The sequence below is a fragment of the Syngnathus leptorhynchus genome, chromosome 4 (genome assembly GCF_054491065.1).
Source record: "Syngnathus leptorhynchus isolate UIUO chromosome 4, UIUO_Slep, whole genome shotgun sequence".
Lineage (NCBI taxonomy): Eukaryota > Metazoa > Chordata > Actinopteri > Syngnathiformes > Syngnathidae > Syngnathus > Syngnathus leptorhynchus.
This window is the reverse complement of record NC_141198.1, coordinates 4,602,711-4,625,780: the sequence shown is the minus strand read 5'-3', so window position 1 is coordinate 4,625,780 and position 23,070 is coordinate 4,602,711. Positions and strand designations below refer to the sequence as shown.

Here is a 23,070-nt window from a genome sequence, read left to right as displayed (position 1 = left end):
TGTGTGTGTGTGTGTGTGTGTGTGTGTGTGTGTGTGTGAGGGTGCGTGCGTCCGTGCGTGTGTGCATGTGTTTTAATGCTGTATCCTACAATAACCTGTGCCAATCAATGAATAACTCTAGTTCATTTACCTCGACTGAACCTAAAACCACTCACTTTGCTCTTAAAAGCGTTCTTCAATCTTTGCTCATAATTTAACCCCTTAAACTCACTGTTATGGGTCAGATCACATCAAAACCAAATTTGCCCTACCACACCCTTCTCCCCCTCGCACCAGCTTAACACTTTGACATTCTGGCAGGGCTTTCCGGGGCATTGCTGAGAAAAAGAGACGGAAAAGAGAGCAGGATGCAGCCACCGTGATCGAGAGGTACCATGTCCTGGCTTTCCTGTGCTGTCCTGTCTAAAGCTAAACCGTCCGTTAACAGCAACCCTGTCGCACAGCAACAAAATCATCAGATTGCCTATGAAATATTAATTTCCTCTATCCTTGAAGGAACATGTTGATTTTTCCATGCTGCTTTAATGTATACCACCTGTCACATCAGGTTTAAAGAGAAGCAATATTTATCATAATTTCCAAAATGTAAGATGCACCTTAATATAAGCCGCACCAGCTAAAATTAGGGGAAAATCCTGTTTTGTTCATGTATAAAACGCAATTGTGAAAAATCCTTAGATAAATCACACTGGACTATAAACCACAGGGTTCAAAGCATGTGCTTATAATGTGGAAATTACAGTACTTGTTTTATTTAATTTTTCCCACATTAGTTTAAACAGTAGATGAAAACCTAAATATAACTGTAGCACATTTTCCTTTTTTTTAATTCAGCAACAGCGGCTAAGGGCCTGAAATGTCGAGGAAAATATTACCCAAAAAGAATAAGGATCACATTAAGTGTCGTATTCAGTTTTCAAATTACTTTTGCTGTTTCATATCCATCTTAAGGCCTGTTAATAGTATAGTTCAACATAACTGATTCAGTGCTGCAGTTGTGAGATCAATTGTCCCTTAGTGTACTCTACACATTTGCCCTGTGATTGAGTAGCTACCCATCCATTGCTCATCGCCATTCATTTTAAAATAATATTCAAAGAAAAAAAGCCTGGAAGTTCTTAAAATTGATGTGTGATGAGCTGCAGCAGTCTTGGAAGACCTGGCGTAAAGAATGGAAATGCAGTGTGACTGTTTTCACAGCCTGCGATTGGTTGGCAACCAGTTCATGGTGTCCCCCGCCTACTGCCCGATGACGGCTGGGATAGGCTCCAGCACGCCCGCGACCCCCGTGGGGACTAAGCGGTTCAGAAAATGAATGAATTAATGAATGTTTTCACAGCTCCCTCAAATATACTGAATCAGATATCAAAAGCAATGTACAAATATTTGAGCATTGATACTTCACAATTAAGGACCCAACCAAAGATGTGAGGCAAAAATTACTGACATGAATCATGCTCAAACACTGAGTTTAACCTTTCACATTCAGCCACCTTACTTACATCGATATCAAAACTAAGACGGTTTTTACTTTGCCATGGAGATCTAATTGGAAGCAGGAACTAGTTCACATTTGTTGCTGGTATTATACTGACTATGATCACTAAGGATTAATTGTGTTGTTGGAATTTTCATCAAAGGTGTAGCAAGGAGTAGCAACAAAACATGTGTAGCTCGTGGCATCACAACAGTTTTGTCTTTGGAGCTCAAGAGTTAGACTGGAATTCACACACAAGGTAGTCCCAGTGAATCTTTGCATATAAATGATTCATTGTCTGCAAAACATAATAATAATAATCATCATCATAATAACAAAGATGGAATAGATTTATTTTCAGTATGAAAGCGTGAAAAGATACTATTTCAAGGTAGGGTTTCATTGCACAATAGCACATTAATGGAAATCTGATAAAGCAGAATCGCTCTAAATGTATGACATAATTGTATTTGAAAATTATAAATGGGCTGCTTTGTTTTATTCCTGCTCTACCTTCAAGGTAGACAGCTACAACTATGTCATTCTTGTTGTAGTTGTAGTTTTTGCCTTTGTATACCACAAAATGGAGATTTGAAGTAAAATAATCAAGACATGATTATTATCCACCTCGTGCCCGCGTGGGTTTTCTCGGGGCACTCCTGTTTCCTCCGACAACCCAAAAAGATGCTTGGTAGGCCGATTAAGCACTCCAAATTGCCCGTAAGTGTTGAGTGCAAGTGCGGATGGTTGTGTGCCCTGCGCTTGGCTGGCAACCAGTTCAGGGTGTCCCCCTGCCCACTGCCCGATGACTGCTGGGATAAGCTCCAGCGTGCCCGCGGTATAGAAAATGGATGAATGGATGAATAGATGGATGATTATTACCTAACTGTGCATAGCTGATGCAGCTATGGCCAGTTTTCCCATTTAAGGTTTGACCTTCACAACTGTGGCTAAAGTAACTCGGCATTTTCACTTAATGCATCATGTTGGGGGTATGCCTGTCGGTGTATGAAAAAAAAAGTTTGAGAGAATATCACGTGTTTGTCAGGGAGTTCTTTTTCAACTTATTCAACCTGTTGAGAGAAAAGGTTTGTTAGTGCGCTTGTGTGTGTGTGTGTGTGTTTGCGTGTGCACGTGTGTGTGTACGAGTGCCTAATCAGACTTCGAATTACCGTGTTTTTATCAGCGAGGTGCATCTCATTCAGCTTTACAAATTATATATGCGTGAATATCAAAGACTTTTTTTTTTTTTGCTAAGGTCACAGTAGACACATTGGCATGAATTTGACTCCAGACTCGTTGTGTGGGAGTGAAGTGATTTTAAAAGCTCTTGTCACTCAGTAAAAAGTGTTTGCTGACTGATAGATCTTCCTCTCCTCTGACTCATGCCTCTATTTTAGGCTTCACATTTACGCCTTCCGCAATCAGTACTGGCATGAAGTGCCTTTGACTATATAGCAGCACGTCTGCTTTAGAATAAAAAAAATATATTAAAATTTCATTTGGGTGGCAAACACCAGGATGAATATAGTTTCAAAAGATACTTTGTCTGGGTGAATTGTTTTTTTATGGTCATGCAATTACATTTCAAACATTTTATTCATAATTATCTTATGTTCGACTATCCATCAGTCTTTGTCCGTGCAAGAATGCAACCCTCACTGGAATGCATGTCATCACGTCTCACGAGTAGCAAGGATGTCAATATACAGCATGCGTACCATGGCTCGTTTTAATTTTCTCAATCTTTTAGAGCTTTGAAATTGTTGTTACTCTGACGGATATGTGGTCAGATGTCATCTCTCCCTGAAAAGGACACTATTGGGATGTATTTAATGTTTCTGGCATTTGTGTAATGAACTACATCTTCTGAAAACCTACAGATGTAAATTTAAGTCAAGTCAAGTTTATTTGTATAGCCCTAAATCACAAGCAGTCTCAAAGGGCTTCACATAGAAAAACAATTGACAATTATTCTCAAAGCATCCCCTGATCTCGAGCTCCCAAAAGGGCAAGAAAAAACTCAAAAAAACCCTACCAGGGGAAAAATGAGAAACCTTGAGAAGGGACCACAGATGGAAGGATCCCCCTTTCATTTACTGTAAATGATTTCAGCAGTTGCAAAGTCTCCCATTTATTTTCCAAATAGTAACTCAAACATACAGAGAAACGTCATGATACATGTGCCCAGTGACGTGCAGTGAGGTTCATGACTGGGGAGGCACTGACTTCACCCATAACTATAAAAACTCAGCGATTTTGGTTCAAAATGATACCAAACTACTGAAATTAAAAGGATAATGACTTTATAATAAAAACAATTGACTTTGTTTTTTCCCCTTTTCATGATGGCAGGGGAGGCACGGCCTCCATTGCCGCCTCTGACCGCATGTCCCTGCATGTGCCTTTGTTTAACTTGCACAACACTTAACAACCACTTTAAGGCAAGTCATGATGAATAAAAAAGCATTTTCAGGCTATACATTGTTCCATTTGTAAACCTCTTAAGGCAGAGCCTCTGGTCCATTTCTTGCTCCTCAAGTATTTTTTATCTGGTTCAAGTATTGCCTTTAATGGAGGGGGAAAAAAAAACACAGCATGGTTGCAATCAGGTACTTCAGTGTGCAGGTGCACACCCAGTAAAGCACAAATAGAAAAACACCAACATTTCCACACACAAGCACACACACACAGGGAGGATTTTTTGATGGACCTTATTGTTGACTATAATCCCAACATTTGACTCTACTTGGGCCATATGAGTACCGTAATTTTTGGACTATAAGTCGCGGTTTTTATCATAGTTTGGGTGGGGAGGTGACTTATACTCGGGAGCGACTTATATGTAATTTTTTTCACAAATTTTCAAAATTCAAAAATCCGCGATGTAGTGAAACCGCGATGTAGCAAGGGATTACTGTCATTTGAACTGCAAGTGACGTCACCCGTGCCGCGCGGGGGTTGTTTACATAAAAGGCAAAGGATTCGATCACGGGATGACGAAGATGACGAAGGGCCCCACGTACTACCGGCATCATTCGCGGCTTTGTTTGTAAGTGACATGGAGGACGAAGAGTTTGAAGGATTTAATGATTTGGAGTGACACAGAAGGTTTGAAAAACTATTATGGCTTTTACGCACGCCCGGTCCTTCTCGACGGGAGCTCTGTTTCACCTCCGTGGATGGAAGTCGGGGGGCTGCGAGGCCTCCATGGCTGGAGGTTCAGTAGTTGTTGGATTGTTGAACTCTTGTTTTGTTAAATAAAGAGAAGTTTACCAAACCCACGTCTTTCCTGGTACTTTGTTAACGCTACAATATAGTTATATACTAGATCTCTGCAGTGCACGCGCGGCGTTGTGGACATAAAGAACGAGGAATTTGATCGATGGATTTAATGATTTGGAGTGACACAGATGGTTTGATAATATTGTTTTAATATGATAGTTATTTGAAATATACTTTATATATCGTTATATGGGTCTGTGGAATAATTAGAAATGCAACTTACAACGGGTCTGACGTCAGCATATCCGGCGCATACGCGGCATTGTTTACATAAAGCACGATCGATGGATTTAATGAATTGGAGTGACACAGATGGTTTGATAAACGTGTTATTTATGTAATACTTACTTGAATAACTCGTACGTCAGGCCCGTTCTCAGCTCCTCGTTTGTGTATATGTCACGTTAGCATACCGTATCGTTTAGCCTGTTGTCGCTGGTTCATGTCTGTTTTTGGTGTTGGATTTTGACAAATAAATTTGCCCCAAAAGTGCGACTTATACTCCGGTGCGACTTATATATGGGGTTTCTTTTCACTTTATTGTGCTTTTTATGGCTGGTGCGACTTATACTCCGGAGCGATTTATAGTCCGAAAATTACGGTATACATCTTGAGACTTACTGCATTCATTTAATAGAGTTTGATGTTAACGAATCCTCACCTGAGTCTTAATTCATTACCACACTGAGATTTATTTTGGACAAATCTGTGTTTTTCAGTTCCTATAAGTGTATTGGTCAGCTGTTTCAGTACTTGTGGTGTAATTGAATGTAGTTGTGTGTGGTCTTCTATTATATTTGGGTTGATCCATGCTACTATGTACACTATTGGCACTCACTTTTGTAGACCCAACATTGCATTGTGTGTTCATCTGCGTGTTCAAAAGATTTTACTGGACTTTTTTGGCTGATATGCTGACATCTGTCATGTTTTTCTGTTCCAAAACATGATAGAAACTTCCGCAAACATCTTAGGATGGTGGGAAGCCGAAGGATCAAGGTCCAGAGTAAGTGAATATGTTTCAAATATTATATGTAATTTAGATTATGTACAGTTTTATAATTTTGGAGTAAAGGGAATGAGCCCAAATGCGAATAGCTAATTTCCGCCAATCATTGACCCGCCCTGTTAGGGTTTATAAACTATCTTGATCGTATGATTATGTTGGAATGTAGACTAGAATTATTAACTTTGTTTAAACCTTTTACCTTTCCTTGACTCTGAAAAGTTTAACCATTCAGTTGTTGAAACTTTCCAAATGGTGTGGAAACACTTTCTTGCTTAGTTAGTCATCTACAATGCTCCACTAGTTTCTGTTTCCACGGCCTTGTAAAACAATGAGCTGGGACCCTCTGCACAGATTAACCAGTTGCTGAGGTGACCACCAAACATGTCCAATGTCACACCCACCCTACTTGTTCTCAATAAATATGCTCTTGTAAGAGACTAACGGCAGAGTTTGTTCGAACATTGCTTAAAGGGCATACTGTCTCCCATGTGGTTCTTGCAAAATAAGTTAGAGTCAGAACATCTCTAACACGCCCCCCCTTTTATTTTCCCTCCACTGAATATGGAAAACGTCAATCTGGTATTTCAGTCGTCTTAGTTTGGTTAGAATTTTTTTTGAACATCGATTGAGGCCCGAGACAGCACAACTCTGTAGTTCTTAGCACGTCTGCATCACTGTCAATTCTCCATTTGAACAACTTTGTGTAAATTTTGAATGCTGTCCACATGCTCAGATGAATTTTCTCTTCCCAGATTCCAAACATTTTTACATCGGTGCTTTATGTGCCTTTGTCTCGTGCAACACTATAATATTTTGTGCAACAAATTTCCCATCTGAGATAGAGATAGTATGGTAAAATGAAATACTATAATGAAACTTGATTTGTGAGAGAGACTAAGTACAATACGTGTCAGTACTTGTCATAGATACAGCATGTGCTATCGTATCTATAACTTCCATGCAGTGATAACCTCGCAGTGGTCTCACAGTATCTTGGCAGCACTCCAGCACATAATTAACTTACCAAAGACTAAAGTCACAACCAAATATTCACTTTTTAACCAATAATATGTTTTGTATTACCCTACTATTGTCACAGGCAGAAAATTAAATATATCATTAGTTGAAAACACTCAAGACAAATACCCATCAGTAACAATTCTGTTCCTCCTTGAATCACTGCAAAAGATTTTGCTGGACAGAACATCTGATTTCTTTCGGGCTCACTGTGCTGAGTGTGAAAGGACATGTGAGTTGTAAAAAACTGACTTTCTCTTGTGATCATCAGCCTTTGCCGATCGCAGAGCCAAGAGCTTCAGCCGCTCATGGAGTGATCCCACCCCTGTCAAGCCTGACTCACTGCATGACTCCAGAGACAGTGAGTCAGCAAGCCTCTCCATCACTCTTGCCCGTGGACACACAAAGACAACAGTTTTTCTATAATGCTTGCGCACTTACTTAAAATGCATATGCATGGAGATGGTGGAAAAAAGAAGGCTGAAAATTCATGCGGCTCACTCATAAGATCTTGTCAGTATAGTTCTGAATGTCATGTCTAATAATATACACTGACAATCACCTACTGAGAAACTATGCTAACATTATTTTCATTATTGCATTCGCTGCTCGTTTGATCTCGTATTTCAATGTTTATTCCATCTGGTTCATTTGTATTGTAGATGCTTGCAACAGTCTTGCGTCATTAGGGAGGGTTTTTTGTGAGCTCCCGCCCCCATTATTCTTAAATAAAATGACAGGTGCAGCACTTTTAAATGGCGCACATACTCTTTAATCCCGTTTGTGTTCTCCTTTCATCTCACTCTTTGTTCCTGTCTGTCTGAGCCAGGTGGTGATCTCCAGACCTCATCGGGGACCCTCAATGAAGGGTTGGATGAGGATGTTGACTGGGGGGATGAAAGAGAGATGGAGAGAGTAGCCTGTGAAGAAGATGACTTTGTCCCACCTAAAATCATTGTAAGGATCATAATTCACTCGTCAGCAATTTTTTATTGTATGAATATGGTTTGTATATAGTAATATAGGATTACATTGTTATATATCGCTCTCTGCATGTTTATTTGCCTCCCACAGCTGATATCCTCCAAGGTTCCTAAGGCTGAATATGTTCCAAACATTATTCGAAGGGATGACCCTTCCATCATTCCAATACTTTATGTGAGTACAACTTAGTCAAGGTGTTACAGACCCGCCTTTAAGTCAGAGTGTGCTTCTCAAGTTTGTATTTCAGACTTCAATGGTTCTAAGTATTTTGAGACTTGTGGAAAAAAAAAATCATCCAACTTTATCATAGCGCCATAGTTCATTTGTTAGTCCAAACCAGACTTTACTGAAGCTGGCAATGATGCTCATTTCTTTCTCAGGATATTTTTATTATTTATTTTATTTGTAGAAACGAGTACGGAGGGGCAAACTGATAAAATAGTCAAAATATTAGACATACGTAGCTTAATGCATGATGCCACAGGAAATTAGTCATTTTTATCAATTATTTTGACAAAAAAATTAATAAAAATTAATGTTCCTGTATCTATGTCAGTCAAATGTTTTTCTACTTGATGCCAGAAGATTCACAATTAACTAGTAAAATCACTTTTTGCGAATTGTTTTGCTAAGTGGTGCACCGTGATATTTTTTTCTAATGTGAAATGTGCCTTGAAAACTCATAGCATTATAGCATAGCAGTTCATAGCATTCAAACAAAGCTGTTGGGACTTGCTTGACTTAAATGATCTTTTTTTCCATGAATACATACATGTATTATTTATAACGCTGAGCGGGGGCTTAGAGAGCATGAGCTTGTCATTATTCATTAATTTACAAAAGATACAATACAATGATGGATAAAAGATAGATAAATAAAGTGCATCTTCTTGGGGATTGGGATGTAGGCCGAAAGTTGATTTATTCAAAATGCTTTATTGCTACTTAATTTGTAACAAGCCACACATTCATTGAATGAAAAATTGTTGTTATCGGTGGTGGCATTTTATTAAAACTACATCTTTCATTGTCCTTCTCTGCTCGATGTGGTGAAACAACGTCTGCTCCTCTCCAATTTTTAGGACCACGAGCACGCTACATTCGACGACATCCTTGGTGAGTATGACGTCTTTTGCAGTTTTAGTGCCAGGCACGATGCTGTATGAAGATGGGAAGGACAAGGTGCCATATTTCCACTTTTTGAGGCACTGAAATGAATCATTAGTTGACATGATACTGTCAAGGGACAAACAACATATGTGTTTCATCATTTGAGTGATGAAAAGTAACACCTCTCTCTTTTGCTTTCTCTCTCTCATTCACACTATGACACTCAGAGGAGATCAAGAAGAAGCTGACTGCCTACAGAAAAGGCTGCAAAATTTGGAACATGCTCATTTTCTGCCAAGTGAGTGACAAGATAGGCAGTATTTTAGGACTGTTGTGACATTATTGGGTCATGACATGACATACAGTGTTGTTAACTTAGTCATCGTATTGTACCGGGCAGCCAGAACAGATGACTGTGCTAATGTGTTCCATTATACATGTTATTTAGGTATAAATTTACTGGGTTTTTTTCAGGTTTCAGTTATCTTTGTACTGTCAAAAAAGGATCTCTGTATATGTGCGTGATAATCTTAAAAGTACTGATGGTGTAACTTTGATACGTACTGTTCATGTTAAAAATAACTTTTTGGCTCTTGGTATTTATTAGCATTACGAGTTATAAAAAGCTCCATCTGAAGAAATGCAGTCCTTTGTTTTGTGTGTGTTTGCGACTGTCATACGTTTTGAATGGTAGCAAAACAAATAATATGTATATCCCATACCATTTTTTTGTGTCACAACAAAGATGATGATTGCCATGTGTCATGACTTAAAATGAATCCTTCCCCAGGGAGGACCCGGTCATCTGTATCTACTGAAGAATAAAGTGGCTACCTTCGCCAAAGTAGAAAAGGAGGAGGATATGATCCAGTAAGCATTTAAGCATTTATACGTGTGTGTGCGTGCATGTGTGTGTGCGTGCGTGCGTGTGTGTGTGTTTGTGTGTGTGTTTGTGTGTGTGTATATATAACGTAATTTTCGGACTATAAATCGCTCCGGAGTATAAATCGCACCAGCCATAAAATGCTGACTGGCTGATGTTCCACATCTGGGTCACCTGAGAGATTAACGATGATGTAACTCGCCACCGCTGTCAGCGCTAAAACCAATCGAGTTGCTATGCGTCCATTTCACTTTTACCACGCGTGTCTCGCAACCGGTTAGCATGTGCCTAAATTGCAAAATGTCTCTGTGTATATATATATATATATATATATATATATATATATATATATATATATATATATATATATATATATATATATATATATATATATATATATATATATATATATATATATATATATATATATATATATATATATTTCTAAAGTCCCCCGCTGTTCTTGACCCCATTGTCGTTGATATTGTATCCTCTCTTCTGCATGTAGGTTCTGGCGGCAGCTGGGCAAGCTGATGAGTAAACTGAACCCTGAGCCCAACCTCATCCACATCATGGGCTGCTATGTTCTCGGCAGTGCAAATGGAGAAAAGGTAATTAGTCTTTGCGTCGTGACTGAGATTCGAGCTTCTACGCGCACCTTTGAACATAAAAAAAGTACTGCAAATGTGTGCATGCGCAGAGTGTGCTGAGAGTGCTAATAAACACATGCTATGTAAATGCCATTATGCTGTGAACAGCAGTGTGACAATTATCGAGCAAGCTGTTGGTTTCAGCTCTATAGCCCAGAGGGCTTACTTATGAAAGGTATTTATTTATTTATGTATTTATTTATTGTTTGTTTGTTTGTTTGTTTGCTTGTTTGTTTGTTTGTTTGTTTGTTTGTTTGTTTGTTTGTTTGTTTGTTTGCTTGTTCGTTTATTTGTTTGTTTATTTGAGGAATTGTATAGTGTATGTGTGTCATTTGTGACCAATGACCTTTTAACGTCTTGGCTGCCTAGTTACTGTTCTTATCCTGCTGTCAGGCTCCCACGTGCAGGGGAGTACTATGAGGAAGCTCTCGCTCACACATACACTACACTTTGAAATGACAGGAAAACAGACTCCTTGACGCCCACTCATTTCACGGACTTTGTGACCTTTCTTGAAATGATGTGCTCCCTACACTTATTTACACACTCCTACCTCCTCTGGTACCCGTGCTATCGCCCATCCACCCCCACGGAGTCAAATGCACACTTGCCATACATAAGCAACTCACACGTATCGCATATGCCCACACAAGAAAATAGTTACTGTACAGCAGTGGCGGGTGCTGGTCATTCAAGAAGGCGAAGTTCAATTTTTTCCATCCTACAAGATAAATGGGTTTATTCATTTTTATGAAAATTCTACCCTATGTTTCCTTTTCAAGGAAATGACCTGGTCCACAACATACATGTTTTATGCCATAATGTGCAATTTGGCATGGTACATTACAGACAAAGCATTTACATTCTGTCATAGACGAGGCAGGGCAACCATGTGCAACACAAACTTTTATTTAACAAAAAGGAAAAGGGGGGAAATTGGAACTCCAGCAGGGCAGGTACAACAAGGAAGCTGGCAAACCGGTCAACGACCAGGCGTCGTACGTCATTGAAGCAGACAAGGACAGGGCAAGTTCGTTGTCAGGGACAGGCATGTGGTCAGGTCTCGCAGAAAGGAACAGAGCAGGCAAACAAGCAAGAAACAAACAGGCGTATCGTTTCACAGCGAATCAGGCAAACAAGAAACTGGGAACAGAGCAGGGTCAGGTGGCAGGCATGCATCAAAGCAGACGAACCAGCCAGGAATGACGGGAGTGCAGGGTTTATATTAGTAAGTTAACAAGCCGGGAGCGGGTAAGGTGTGGCTGAGAGCAATGTACAGTAATCCCTCGTTTATCGCGAATAATTGGTTCCAAAAACCACCCGCGATAAGTGAAATCCGCAAAGTACGGTCACCAACAAGAATTACTGGGCAGGCTAGAGAGTTGGCGGAAAGATGCTTATTCACGATCGTGCTAATACGCAAAAAATGGACTTCTAAAGGAATGTAAATGAAAATTTGGAGCCATACTACATTGTCCTAAAGGTTAGACACGTTTCCTCAATGAAGAAGTTATATTTTGCCTTGTAAATGTTTTTTTAATTTGGAAAAAAAAAATCTGCAATGTAGTGAAGCCGCGATAAACGAAACGCGAAGTAGCGAGGAATCACTGTACGTCACGTGGGGGAGCTGGCCATGGTGCTGAAAGAACAGTGAGAGGAGCGCGTTGAAGAAAAAGAGCTGACCTGGTGCTGATCACACAAATGGGTGACAACATACTATATGTAGATATTCCGTACATGGTAAAAGAGCCCATAAGGAGCAGGCTGAAGCAAAAGCTTTTAGACGCTTACCTCACCACACATCGTGCACTGCAGTACGGGTGTCTCAGCTTGTTCCATCAAGAACCGCATATTAACAGTAAAAGCAAAAATATCACATGCAGTAAAAATAAAAAATATGTTTTCATTATCCATGCAGTACAGTTGTTCATTCTCAAAATTTAAGTTGCAAAGACTCCTGGCGCTAAATGTCTTTAGTGTATTTACTACTACTAATACATACATCATAGTTGTTTTTTTTTTGTTTTTTTTTAATGAATGTATATTAGCAGGACTATTTAAGTCATTATCTAGCTTGCTAGATGTGTGACCGACGGGCTGTGAGTGGGAGTGATTGTGTCGGGGGAGAGAAGCTCCACAGCTGCCTCTGCTCATTGGGGAAAGAAACCACAAAATGACAACGCTTGTTTCTGACAAAACCAACAGATTATTGTGACCGATTTAATTATGTATTTCTTCAAATGTGCTCCATGCTCAACATTTGTCCTTAGCAATGAAGTTGTTTGCATTTCAAGGTGGCCCAAGGAGAAGCTCATGAAAAAATATTTGGACGTAACGTTTCTTTCCTTGAGGCGTTAACCTTCACTAAATGACACATTGATGTTTCTATTGTTTATAGCAGCATCTTCCAGGAAGGTGACAGTCTGGGATAAAAACAAGGAATATTAATGCATTTCTCACTTGGCTGCCTAATGTCTGTGTAGCATCGTTATGGCAGCTCAAGATAATCTATTGTGTTTTGCAAGAAAACACCTGCATAGACATCCATCATCATGCTTTTTGTTTTGTTGACTATAACGAGCTGTAAGACGTTAATTTGAAAATTATGTATTTATGTTCCAGAATGAATACGTGATATTAGCACTGTCATAATTGATAAATCGAGTCGCTGCCGCCTGTGCGTGCTCCTGCAAGCTCAGCTGGGTCGACGCTATTAATAGCGTGAGCTGTCTTCCGATGACGCAGCTTATAACCACGCAATCAGCTTCTCACGTTTTGGGTGGAAGGTTAGTGTGGAAGGAGGCAGGTAATAGGTGGACACAAGCACAGAAAAGTAGACAAGGAATGCTGCAAAAAAGTTATCAAATTATCAATATTCCAGACACGTGACATTGGTCTGTGTATATATTAACTTTCAGTTACTTCATTTTCACAGCATGAACTCGTGTCATATTCGAAAAAGGTGAGGTTTGAGAAATAAAGGGCAGCACTGTATGTATTGTAGGCTAAGCAATAGGGCTTTCTATAGATGAGATATCACTAAATGTCATGACTAAGCATAGATCAATGACCTTTACAACAACAGTTCATGCTGCTTGAGGACCACCAGTGTTGCTGGGCCTCTTCTAGCACAGCCATTCCGTTACATCCCTGCATAATCACTTTGTTTTTATTTAAAAATATATTCTCCCTCTGTCCTCTCTTCTTGCAGTTGATTCAGACTTTGAAGAGGCTGATGAGACCATCCTCTGTTGAATTCAAGTCCCCTCTGGAACTGTCAGCACAGGGTGAGCTCATTTTACACCACCACGCGACCAGTTTGTAAACTGCACAGCCATTTATTGCATTATTGTTTTCTCTGTTTTGGAATAACTGCATTTTTTTGTCTCTGTTTCGGAATAACTATTACTTCTGGTTTGTCAGTTTTCACATCCCCCTGTCAATGTTTGTGTCCATCGTGCCTTCATTTCCTTTTTTTTTTTACATTCCTGAACTTAAATACTTGTAAGAGCACTTTTTTGCCTTGCTTTCTTGCCATTGGGTCCTCAAACCTGCCAGATTTTAACAACCAGAGAGCAAACTATTTGCATCCTGGACAAGCAATGAAGCAGTCAAATATTTATCGAATGCCCGTTTCAAAATAAATACAGACAGTATTGATTTGTCTCACAATTCCAACTGGTGGATTTTCACCACTGTCATTAGTCAGTGTCATGAAGCCTTTCTATTGATGAAGAAAGTGCATTAGGGAGTAAGAGCAGCGTGAACTCTCTCATCTGTCATTTTTCACACATCTATTGATACTCTGCTAATTATTCTCTCAATAAAAATGTCATTATCTCATGATTTCTCAAGCCTCTCTTCTTTCTTCTTTTAAATCCTATTCCGGGAGTGTCAAAGTGTACAAATCGCCATAACACATTGGATATAATGCGTTATTTTTCACATGTGTACTTGAGCACTGACAAGTTTACTTTAACTGTCTCCATTTCTGTATTCTCTCCTGTGAACTGTAAACACAGCGTGTGTGTTGTGTTGCCTTTCTGCTCCACTCATCAGTCATTCTTTATTTTGCCATGATTGAGAGGTGAGACTCACAGCTTCATCAATAGACCTGAATGTTTGTTTTGATGAATCAAATGTAGACATAATTGAGATGATGATTTGGGGTTTTTTGGGGGGATTTTTTTTCACATTTACCCCAGTCCCCTGTAGGCATCATACAATGAATGTTTATCTGTGTTGCCTGAAGAATATTTTAGGTTTGGAAAGTTCTTTTTTTGTGCAACTGAGATTACACCCCCACATTACCTCTCCCAAGGAAAACAAATCATCATCGGACATGAATAATGACATTAACCATAATCTTATATTTAACTTGTTAATGCTATACCTTACTTTGCAAGTGTGACCCAACCGTGATGGAGTCGGCTTCTCCAAAAGTTTTCTAATCGGCATTTTTTGATTTTTCTTTTCTCTCTAGGTAAAGAGATGATTGAGATGTACTTTAACTTCCGCTTGTTTCGTCTGTGGAAAAGCCGCCAGCACTCGAAAATGATGGACTACGACGACCTGCTGTGATGATGAAGCTCCATTTTCTGGCTTGTTGGCCAGTTGTCTCATACCTGAGCCTATGTGCTGTGACGGAGGCTGTGGAATGGCCCTCAGAGCAGCTCGGAGGTAGAGTCGGAGCAGCAGCACCAGCTCAGCTGGGATTTATTGCTCTCTCCTGAAGGGACAGAGGGCCCGAGTAGATTCAGCTTCAGTGGGTTACCCTCTCTCCTCGATCCTCTTACCCTTCCTGCTAATCTTTCAGAGAAAGTAGAATGAGAAAGACAAGTTAATGGGGAAGAAGAAAAGGACTTTTCATCTTAAGCCCAAATGTGTCAGAAAATTCTAACTCTAGTTAGATTTTCGAGTGTGTGGAGAAAGCTTACTTAAAGAGCGGCCGAAGAATACGCAGTTCCTTCTTACTGAAGGTGATTTTTATTTTCTCACTTTTAAACATCCTTTTTAAGGTGGAGGCTTGTTTCATTTCTTTAGATAAGCAAGTGCTTATTGGAGCATCGGAGAATAGAATTCCAGCATCGCTCTGCTGTTATTAAAAATGAACTAATATTTAGTCTTATTAATAAATTAAACGTAACTATTTTTTAATTACTTGATAACCTATTTATTTATTTATTTATTTATATTATTATATTTAGTACAGACTGTTGTAGTAACTCAGGATAAAGCCAGTGTTTGATACTTTGACTTTGATTCACTACTCACATTTGGTCCTGAGGCCTTCATACAGCACACACTTCAAGCAGGATGGTCCAACAGTTAGAGTTGGTCATTCTCTACATTTTTAGACCCGTCTTGCCAGACAAGACACTTGTAGTAGCGCTCTATCTTGTGTAGCATTACAATATTATATTCACCTGCTGCAACAGCACAAACTATTTTTTTCTGGAGCTGTTCAGCGGGTGATTATACATGTGTTTATATTGCATGCAAGTGTCAACACAGTTCATAAGCAAGTGGTATATTAGTAGATCATCGCACTAATACTTTTAACTATCGGAGAGCATATGTGATTTTCAGTATTATTTTTATGAATTTGAGAGTAGCCTCAAAGTGAAGAGAATCTTAGTGGCTGTCAATAACAACATATTTGTGATTAATAGCAAATATAACAGATCTACCCTTGTCTTGCAGATAAATGTGCCGTCCATATTACACATAGCAGAGGTGAAAGCCTATTCAGCCAAATTGAGATGACTTTCAGTAAATTATTCATGTTACACTTGGGCTTGTAGTCGACATGATCAAACATGTTTTGTAACTGAATATTGTACATTGCTAAGTGAATCTCTTTTATCCAGCAATGCCTTGTGTACAGCTGAATAAGTCAGTGTTAAATGACCAAATACTACTTATAGAATATTATGAGATCAAAGCTACTAGATGGATTTACTTATAACATACAATAAGAAAAAGTGCATAGCGATGTGTAGCATAGCGACTGATGTTATCAGGCAATTGGTGCTGTGTCAACTAAAGTGACTTCGACAGTACATTGATCCATCTCTTCTTGTTGAGATGGTCTGAAAATAGAGTATTACCTTGCCTCTATTCACCTCTTTTGATTTGATTGCATTTTGTGCGGGTGAGGGAAATGAGGTCATTTATTTATTCGATGCACACATGCGGTATGTATGCACTCGAGTGGACGCTTATGTTGAATGACAATGAAGAAATGCAAATTTCTGGTTTGACTCCCTTGAAAGTGAATGAATAACAATATAATATGATGCTGGAACAAAAACATAATTTTTATGTTCCTCAACATTGACACTGTCCACGAGAGTATTTCTTGTGTATTGTGAGTGTTGCATATACTGAAAATGTGTCAATGATTATACTTTTGTGAAGTATTGTTGTACTACACTGGTTTGTGTATTTAGAAAGACAAAAAAATCCATCATGACTATTTCATTAGAGGTATTCATTGTGTCAGAAAAGCGTGTTCCCACCAATATTTTAACAGATTTTTGCACAAAAAGGTAAGATTTTCTTTTAGGTCTCCAGATAACTTACTGAGAGTCCCCAATTTTTTTTTTTTCCTACGCGACCAGTGTTGCCAGTGACGAGCGACAACACGTTACTCCAAATTAGGAACGGGTGACTCAAAATTGGCGCTCATTTTAAATAACTTGTAATCTTAGATTACTATTTCATTAGTAATCTAACTGCAGTTCCTTTTAAAAATATTACCGGTTACTTTGCGTTTTTCTTACTTAGTAACTAAGTTACTTTAAAAATCAAGTTTTCAGTCAAGTAACTTTATTATTTCAAGGTCACTTTGGCAGCACTATGCGACTAAAAAAGTATCATTGCTCTTTTTAAGCCAGTTATATGCATATAGATGGCACAGTGACTGGAAAGACGCGCTCTTGGTCTTGGAAATAACCTTGGTTCACACTGTTTGACTATTTGATGATAAAACGTGTTGGATCAGTTGGACATTAGATTGACATCCTGTTTCAAAGGACGTAACATTAGAGACACCACTCACATTGGCAGTCAAATATTTAGGTCTAAAGGTTTTTTGTGAGCTTGTTTAAATCAAGTAATGATGACCAATTTTGTTTTAATCTATACATTGAGTAATGTCACAAAAGATGTTCGGTGTGAAATCATCAATCTATATAATGTTTCTGTACAAAAGGCTCCACTGCCTTGTAGTTTAGGATCTACATTTTGGGCAAAGATGAAGCTGTTTGTTTTTTGTGTTGATTGGTTTTAGCATAATGTTATGTAAACACACACGCTTGTCTTGTCTGTCTTTAGTAATAGAAATAATCTCTGCTTCACTGTAATGGGCAAACTAAACAATTGTCAATGTATATCATGTTATTGCTTCTTGATGAAATGTGTGTGTTCACAAAGTCTAGAATTATTATTCCATAGCAATACATCAATTGAAGCCTCGTATAATGATTCCGTTAATTAGCATTTAAAAGTTATGACATTGTCCAAGACAATTCTTCATTTCTGATGACCAATAAAGAAAGATTTAGAATTGTGTTCACTCAGCTTACTTATGGCTCTTAAGTCAAGCCTCAGAGCCCAATCACTTGGCCATGCAACTATCGGTGCAGCATCCTGAATTATGCTATCAATATAACCCTGCTGCTGCAGGTATTGATTAGTAATAATAATAATTCTGACAGAGAAAAGATGAACATCATTTTATACAATTTCATTAGAGGCCAGACAAAATGGTTTGATGAAATTATTTACCCATTGGCCAAAATGCCAACATTAATTTGTGTTTCTTCAATGTATTTTCTGACCATTCATTATTCATCATTTTATAACGCAAGGGAACATTATTAACATCGTTTATGACCGTATTTTGAGAAAAATCTAAACCATAATGTACCAAACTACAGCAACTAACAACTGTAAAATATGATACAATTACGTAGAGTAGAATAGAAAATGGTGAAAATATTTGTGAATACCTCTTTAAACGTCTTCTCACATTCTTGTGTCATTCTCAGCTAAAATATATACGCATTCGCCTCATTGGAAAATTACTTTCACTCAAAATTTGGCCAGGGTATGAATAATTTGGGCTGTTGTACATGACAGAAATAACTATCAATATATAGAGTTATTGGAAGATGTATCGCAACAGATACATTTTAAAGAGACGAACAAGCGTCATTCCAAAGTCGTGTAAAGAAGACCCTGGCAATCTTTTTGGATGTCTCTTCACAAATATGTGCAAAGTAATGCAGATCTCAATGTCCAGAGACTTGATAAGTGAAAATATAAATCAAACTGAGCTTCACTTCAGTAGAGCAATCTAAAGACTGACCTTTGAGCATTTACACGGGAACACACAGATCAATTTAACACAAACCGAAATGCCTGCATGTATGGGTTTAGCATCTCTGTCATTGAAAAGCCAATGAGTAGAGACAATAAGTAGAGATACGCAGCAGCTATTCCCGCTATGTTCTCATAAACTGTGATTGAAGATAGAAAATTGGGTAGCTCACTTTTGAATTCCTATTTTGATTGAATATAAGGTGCTTATGTATTGCATCTGAACATCTAGAAGAGCAATAACACATTGGTAAATGTGCATAGTTGGTGACTCTGTGTGAGAGAAATAATTGTTGAGCTTCTGTTCATTAAACTTCAGTTTCACACAGTTTGTCATCGTGTCTTGTTCTTGATGGAGTGGTGCCCCTAAATGCTCAAAAAGCAGACTGCCCAGAATTTATCATCTGATGCTCAATGAACTGAGCTTACAATCATCGCTGATCATCATGTCTGATGTCATGCATGACATTGGTTTGAACTCCAAAGGTTTTTGCGATTATGGCATTAAAATTGCATCAGTAACTGCTCAACCAGAAAAGTTGAATCAGAGTGGGTGTTATGTAACCTTGCCTGCCATGATTGGTCAGAACAAAAGTTTGGTAGGTTGCACAACTTGCCACATCGCCCATTCAGATTGGTCTCGATAATCTACTTGGTAGGGATACTCATCAGTGCCGTGTTGAAATCATTCAGTAGTGATACTGATGGCACTTCTTTTTTTTTAGAACTTAGTTGAGTTCACTTAGGGCAGGCGGATCAAAAGTCCGGCCCGCGGGCCAAATCCAGCCCCTGGTCAGATTTCATACGGCCCGCATCTTCGGTCTTATAATGTATTATTTATGGCCCGCCTGCACTGTTAAACTAAATAAAACAAAATAATGAAACTTGAAACTATAATTCCTCCTTTTACTAAAAGGTGGCAGCGCCACTTTAATAATATCAGTCTGCATCCATGCCGCGAACCCCTCTCCGCTCCTTTCTGCCATGCCGACTGGAAAGTAAACGAGGAAAGTTGACATTGAGGGACGGCGCTTTCAAGAGAGATGGGAATTACAATACTTCTTTACTGAAAATCAAGGCAATTGTGTTTGTCTAATTTGTAAAGGTTGCCTTGTTTAAGGATTTCAACCTAAAGAGAAGATACCAGACTATACATGCTAACACATACGAAAAGCTAACAGGTTTAGGGTTACAGTATGTTGATGTTATGAACCTGTAGACGTGACACAAACTATTACTTTCTGAAAGATATTGTAAATGACAAGGACAAAATTCACTTGTTTTAAGTTTTAATAATCACAGACAACTTTGCATTACCTATAACTCCTGTTTAAAATGTTCATGAGGCAAAAATAATTTTAAACTCATGTAAACTTAAGGTATTTCATGAAGTTTGTTCAATGTTATCTGACTCTTCAGATGTGAATGAAAGGCAGAATTTGTGTTTTAGAGTTGTTCACATCTGCCTGAGTGGCTTATATTTGGTTATTTTGTCATTTGGAAAATAAAGACAATTGTGGCACTGAAAATTGTTTTGTAACTGTATTTGCATGACATTTTTGTAGTTAAAAAATGTCAGAAAAAACGATAGGCCCCCGGGCCCCTACACTTTATCAAATCCGGCCCTCGTTGCAAAACGTTTGGACACCCCTGCCTTAGGGTTTAATGATGTCGCTCAGATGGGTATTCCAGAAAGCGGGTTATGTGAAAACTTTCAGTACTCTGAGATGAGGAAAACTCTGAGTTATCCGTTCTAGAAAGAGAGGTAATTTAAACTCTGGGTCAGTTACTGCGGTAACTTACTCTGTGAACATAACCTGTAAGAGACCTAGAGTTTCTACCTGTCTCCTCCCACACAAACAAAGTGGTTAATCATGGATTGGCCAGTCATTCAAACTCCGATGGACGTCGAAGCCGTTATAATTTGAAGTGCTTACATCACAAGAGAATCTTCCGACCCAGATTAGTTTTATCATTTCTAGAAGAATATCTTTTAGTGTAGTTGTACACTCGTCTGTCTTGTGTGCAGGCACCAAGGACTATACAAGAGGCCCATGTGTCTTTTCCAAAAATAGTTCATCAGTGATGGAACATTGTGAATTTTGAGAAATTATGTGTACAGTGATAAGTTGAAAATGTAAACACTCGCAAAGATTTATAGAAATAAAGTGTTTTGTGTTCATATTTATCCGTTTTGTTGTGAGAAATCATTAGCATAAACAGTTCCTTAACATAAATATTATTACTTATTAACTCATTCACTGCCGATGCCGGCTATGGACGTCAAAGATCCAGTTTAACTGAGATGGCAGTCAACGAGTCAATAGTTAATAGGATATGATTAAGGGTAATGTGAGCAAATCTCTCTCTCAGATGATCAGTGAATCAGTGAAAATATAAAATAAAATGTACGCAAATTCATGTTTTTCATGAACAAAGTATCCAATGGAATTTGTTTACTTGCTGTGAAGTGTGCGACGTCGCTCTTGGGCAGCAGAATTCCATCCTCATTTAAAATGGTGCGAGGGTGAGACAATAGTCAGTTTCATTCAGCATTAAATCAGTTTTAAATACACAAGGTAGGAAGCCCCAGCAGCTGACATCACTGGAAGCATGTATTTGAAAAGAATTATTTTATTCTTCGGCATCAAGTCTGCTCTTCGCTAAATAGTTCTTTTGAACTGTCTTGTTTGCTCAGCTTTGCCCCGCCCCAGAAATGTGCCAACCCAATTATTGGTAGAGCGTTGAGTCTGACCTTGCCAGGCGAGCCATGTATTGCCTTAATTTTTACAATGCCTTTCATCCATGATGAATCTGCCACCTCTCACATCAGCAGCACAAACGACATATGCATCTGCATTTTTCACTTCAATGACAACTCTTTCACCATCCTCGTCGTGTTTCATTTTCAGTTTCATTTTCAAGTGACCCAAAACTATCATCCTCTGCATTTCATATCGTATCATCCCCATTATTGAGTCTACTCCAACAGCAGTTCTTCATCTCAGTAGACCCCGGACTCATTACACGAACCATTTGCTCCCTCCCATTTATTCTCACCAGACTCAAAGTACACTGCAACATCTTCCTGGTCATAAAGAGTCCAAGTTTCAGTCGAGTCCTGGGCACATAACCTGTGGGTAGAGAGGTACCACACAGTAGTTGTATCACGTCCGACTACTTCCAGTGTCATCAAATCGATAATAGATTGCTATAAGTACGGAGGAATAACTCACACCCCTGCCTTATTTGTTTGTGTGGAAGAAGTCAAAACGTTATCCATCCATTTCCCATTTCGGGAGCTCAAGTTCAAAACATGCATGCAATACAGTAGGAACACACAATGACGTTTATGTGCAGTTTATATTCAGGTTCGGGTCAAAATTCCTGTTTCTGATATATTCAGAATAACTCGTTTACATGCCTGAAAGGACAGAGTTACTCACACATTTAAATATCCTGTTTGAAATGGCGATACACAGACGTCATGACCCAAATAGACGTCATTTCTGCTTGTTACTTTCAACTGTCAGTAGAACAATTATATTGATGTCACTCACCACAGAAAAAAGCCAGTTTGTTTCTCCCTCACTCCATAAGTGTCCTTTTCTGCTACCATGATCGGAATAAGTTATGTTGAAAATAGATGGATGGACCTGACATGTTTCAACTGAGGTTTTGGGGCGGTCACGTGATCGTGTGTGAATCGTCTTTATCAGGGTATGGCTCACCTGTCATATTTGAGGTGGTCTCTACCAGGCGCTAGAGAGCATGTATGCTCTCTTGTCCTTATTAATGGTTGTCGGGCCTCGCTTCCTGATCTCAGTAGCATCCCTGATCATGCGCTTATGTCTATTGTCTTCCGTGCGGATGGCTCTCGTCTTTTTCCAGCCCATGATGTGATATCCCCTTTTACAAGTGATCGGTGATGGCTGACGTGTTCCTTTTGTGCCTTTCTTTTATTCTTTTTTTTTTTGCCTCCTCACACGGTTTTATGTTCCTTCTTTGTTGAAATAAAGCTCCTCCATCATTTCCCCAGTGTATGATTTATTGCATGATAGGCATGGTATTTCATATATGCTGTTGGTATTGTTTTCTGGATGTACCTTGTCCATATGATGAGCCAGTATTTGTTGAAATAAAATTTGGTTATTTTCTGTGATGTATTCTTGCTTAGCAAGATTACACTCCAGCGACAGAGGTCCATCGTCATAAAGTTCAAAATTCCTTCCTATGTATGTCTTCCCAAACGGTATTTTACACGAAGTTG

The 23,070-nt window shown here is 38.8% G+C and overlaps 1 protein-coding gene across 3 annotated transcripts in view; it reads left to right on the top strand.

Moving 5' to 3' along the window:
- nsmfb (NMDA receptor synaptonuclear signaling and neuronal migration factor b) overlaps positions 1-14,996 on the top strand; it is a 31,400-nt gene extending 16,404 nt beyond the window's left edge. For 2 of the 3 annotated variants that reach the window (XM_085910487.1, XM_085910488.1), the window contains 11 exons: positions 301-369; positions 5,716-5,768; positions 7,060-7,149; positions 7,618-7,745; positions 7,863-7,946; positions 8,855-8,888; positions 9,110-9,180; positions 9,673-9,752; positions 10,274-10,376; positions 13,627-13,702; positions 14,899-14,996. In XM_085910487.1, coding sequence (XP_085766613.1) covers positions 301-369; positions 5,716-5,768; positions 7,060-7,149; positions 7,618-7,745; positions 7,863-7,946; positions 8,855-8,888; positions 9,110-9,180; positions 9,673-9,752; positions 10,274-10,376; positions 13,627-13,702; positions 14,899-14,996 — 886 coding nt within the window. The remainder of the gene's footprint in view (positions 1-300; positions 370-5,715; positions 5,769-7,059; positions 7,150-7,617; positions 7,746-7,862; positions 7,947-8,854; positions 8,889-9,109; positions 9,181-9,672; positions 9,753-10,273; positions 10,377-13,626; positions 13,703-14,898) is intronic. The other variant, XM_085910489.1, reaches the window with a different exon arrangement.
- The last annotated feature ends 8,074 nt before the right edge of the window (positions 14,997-23,070 follow it).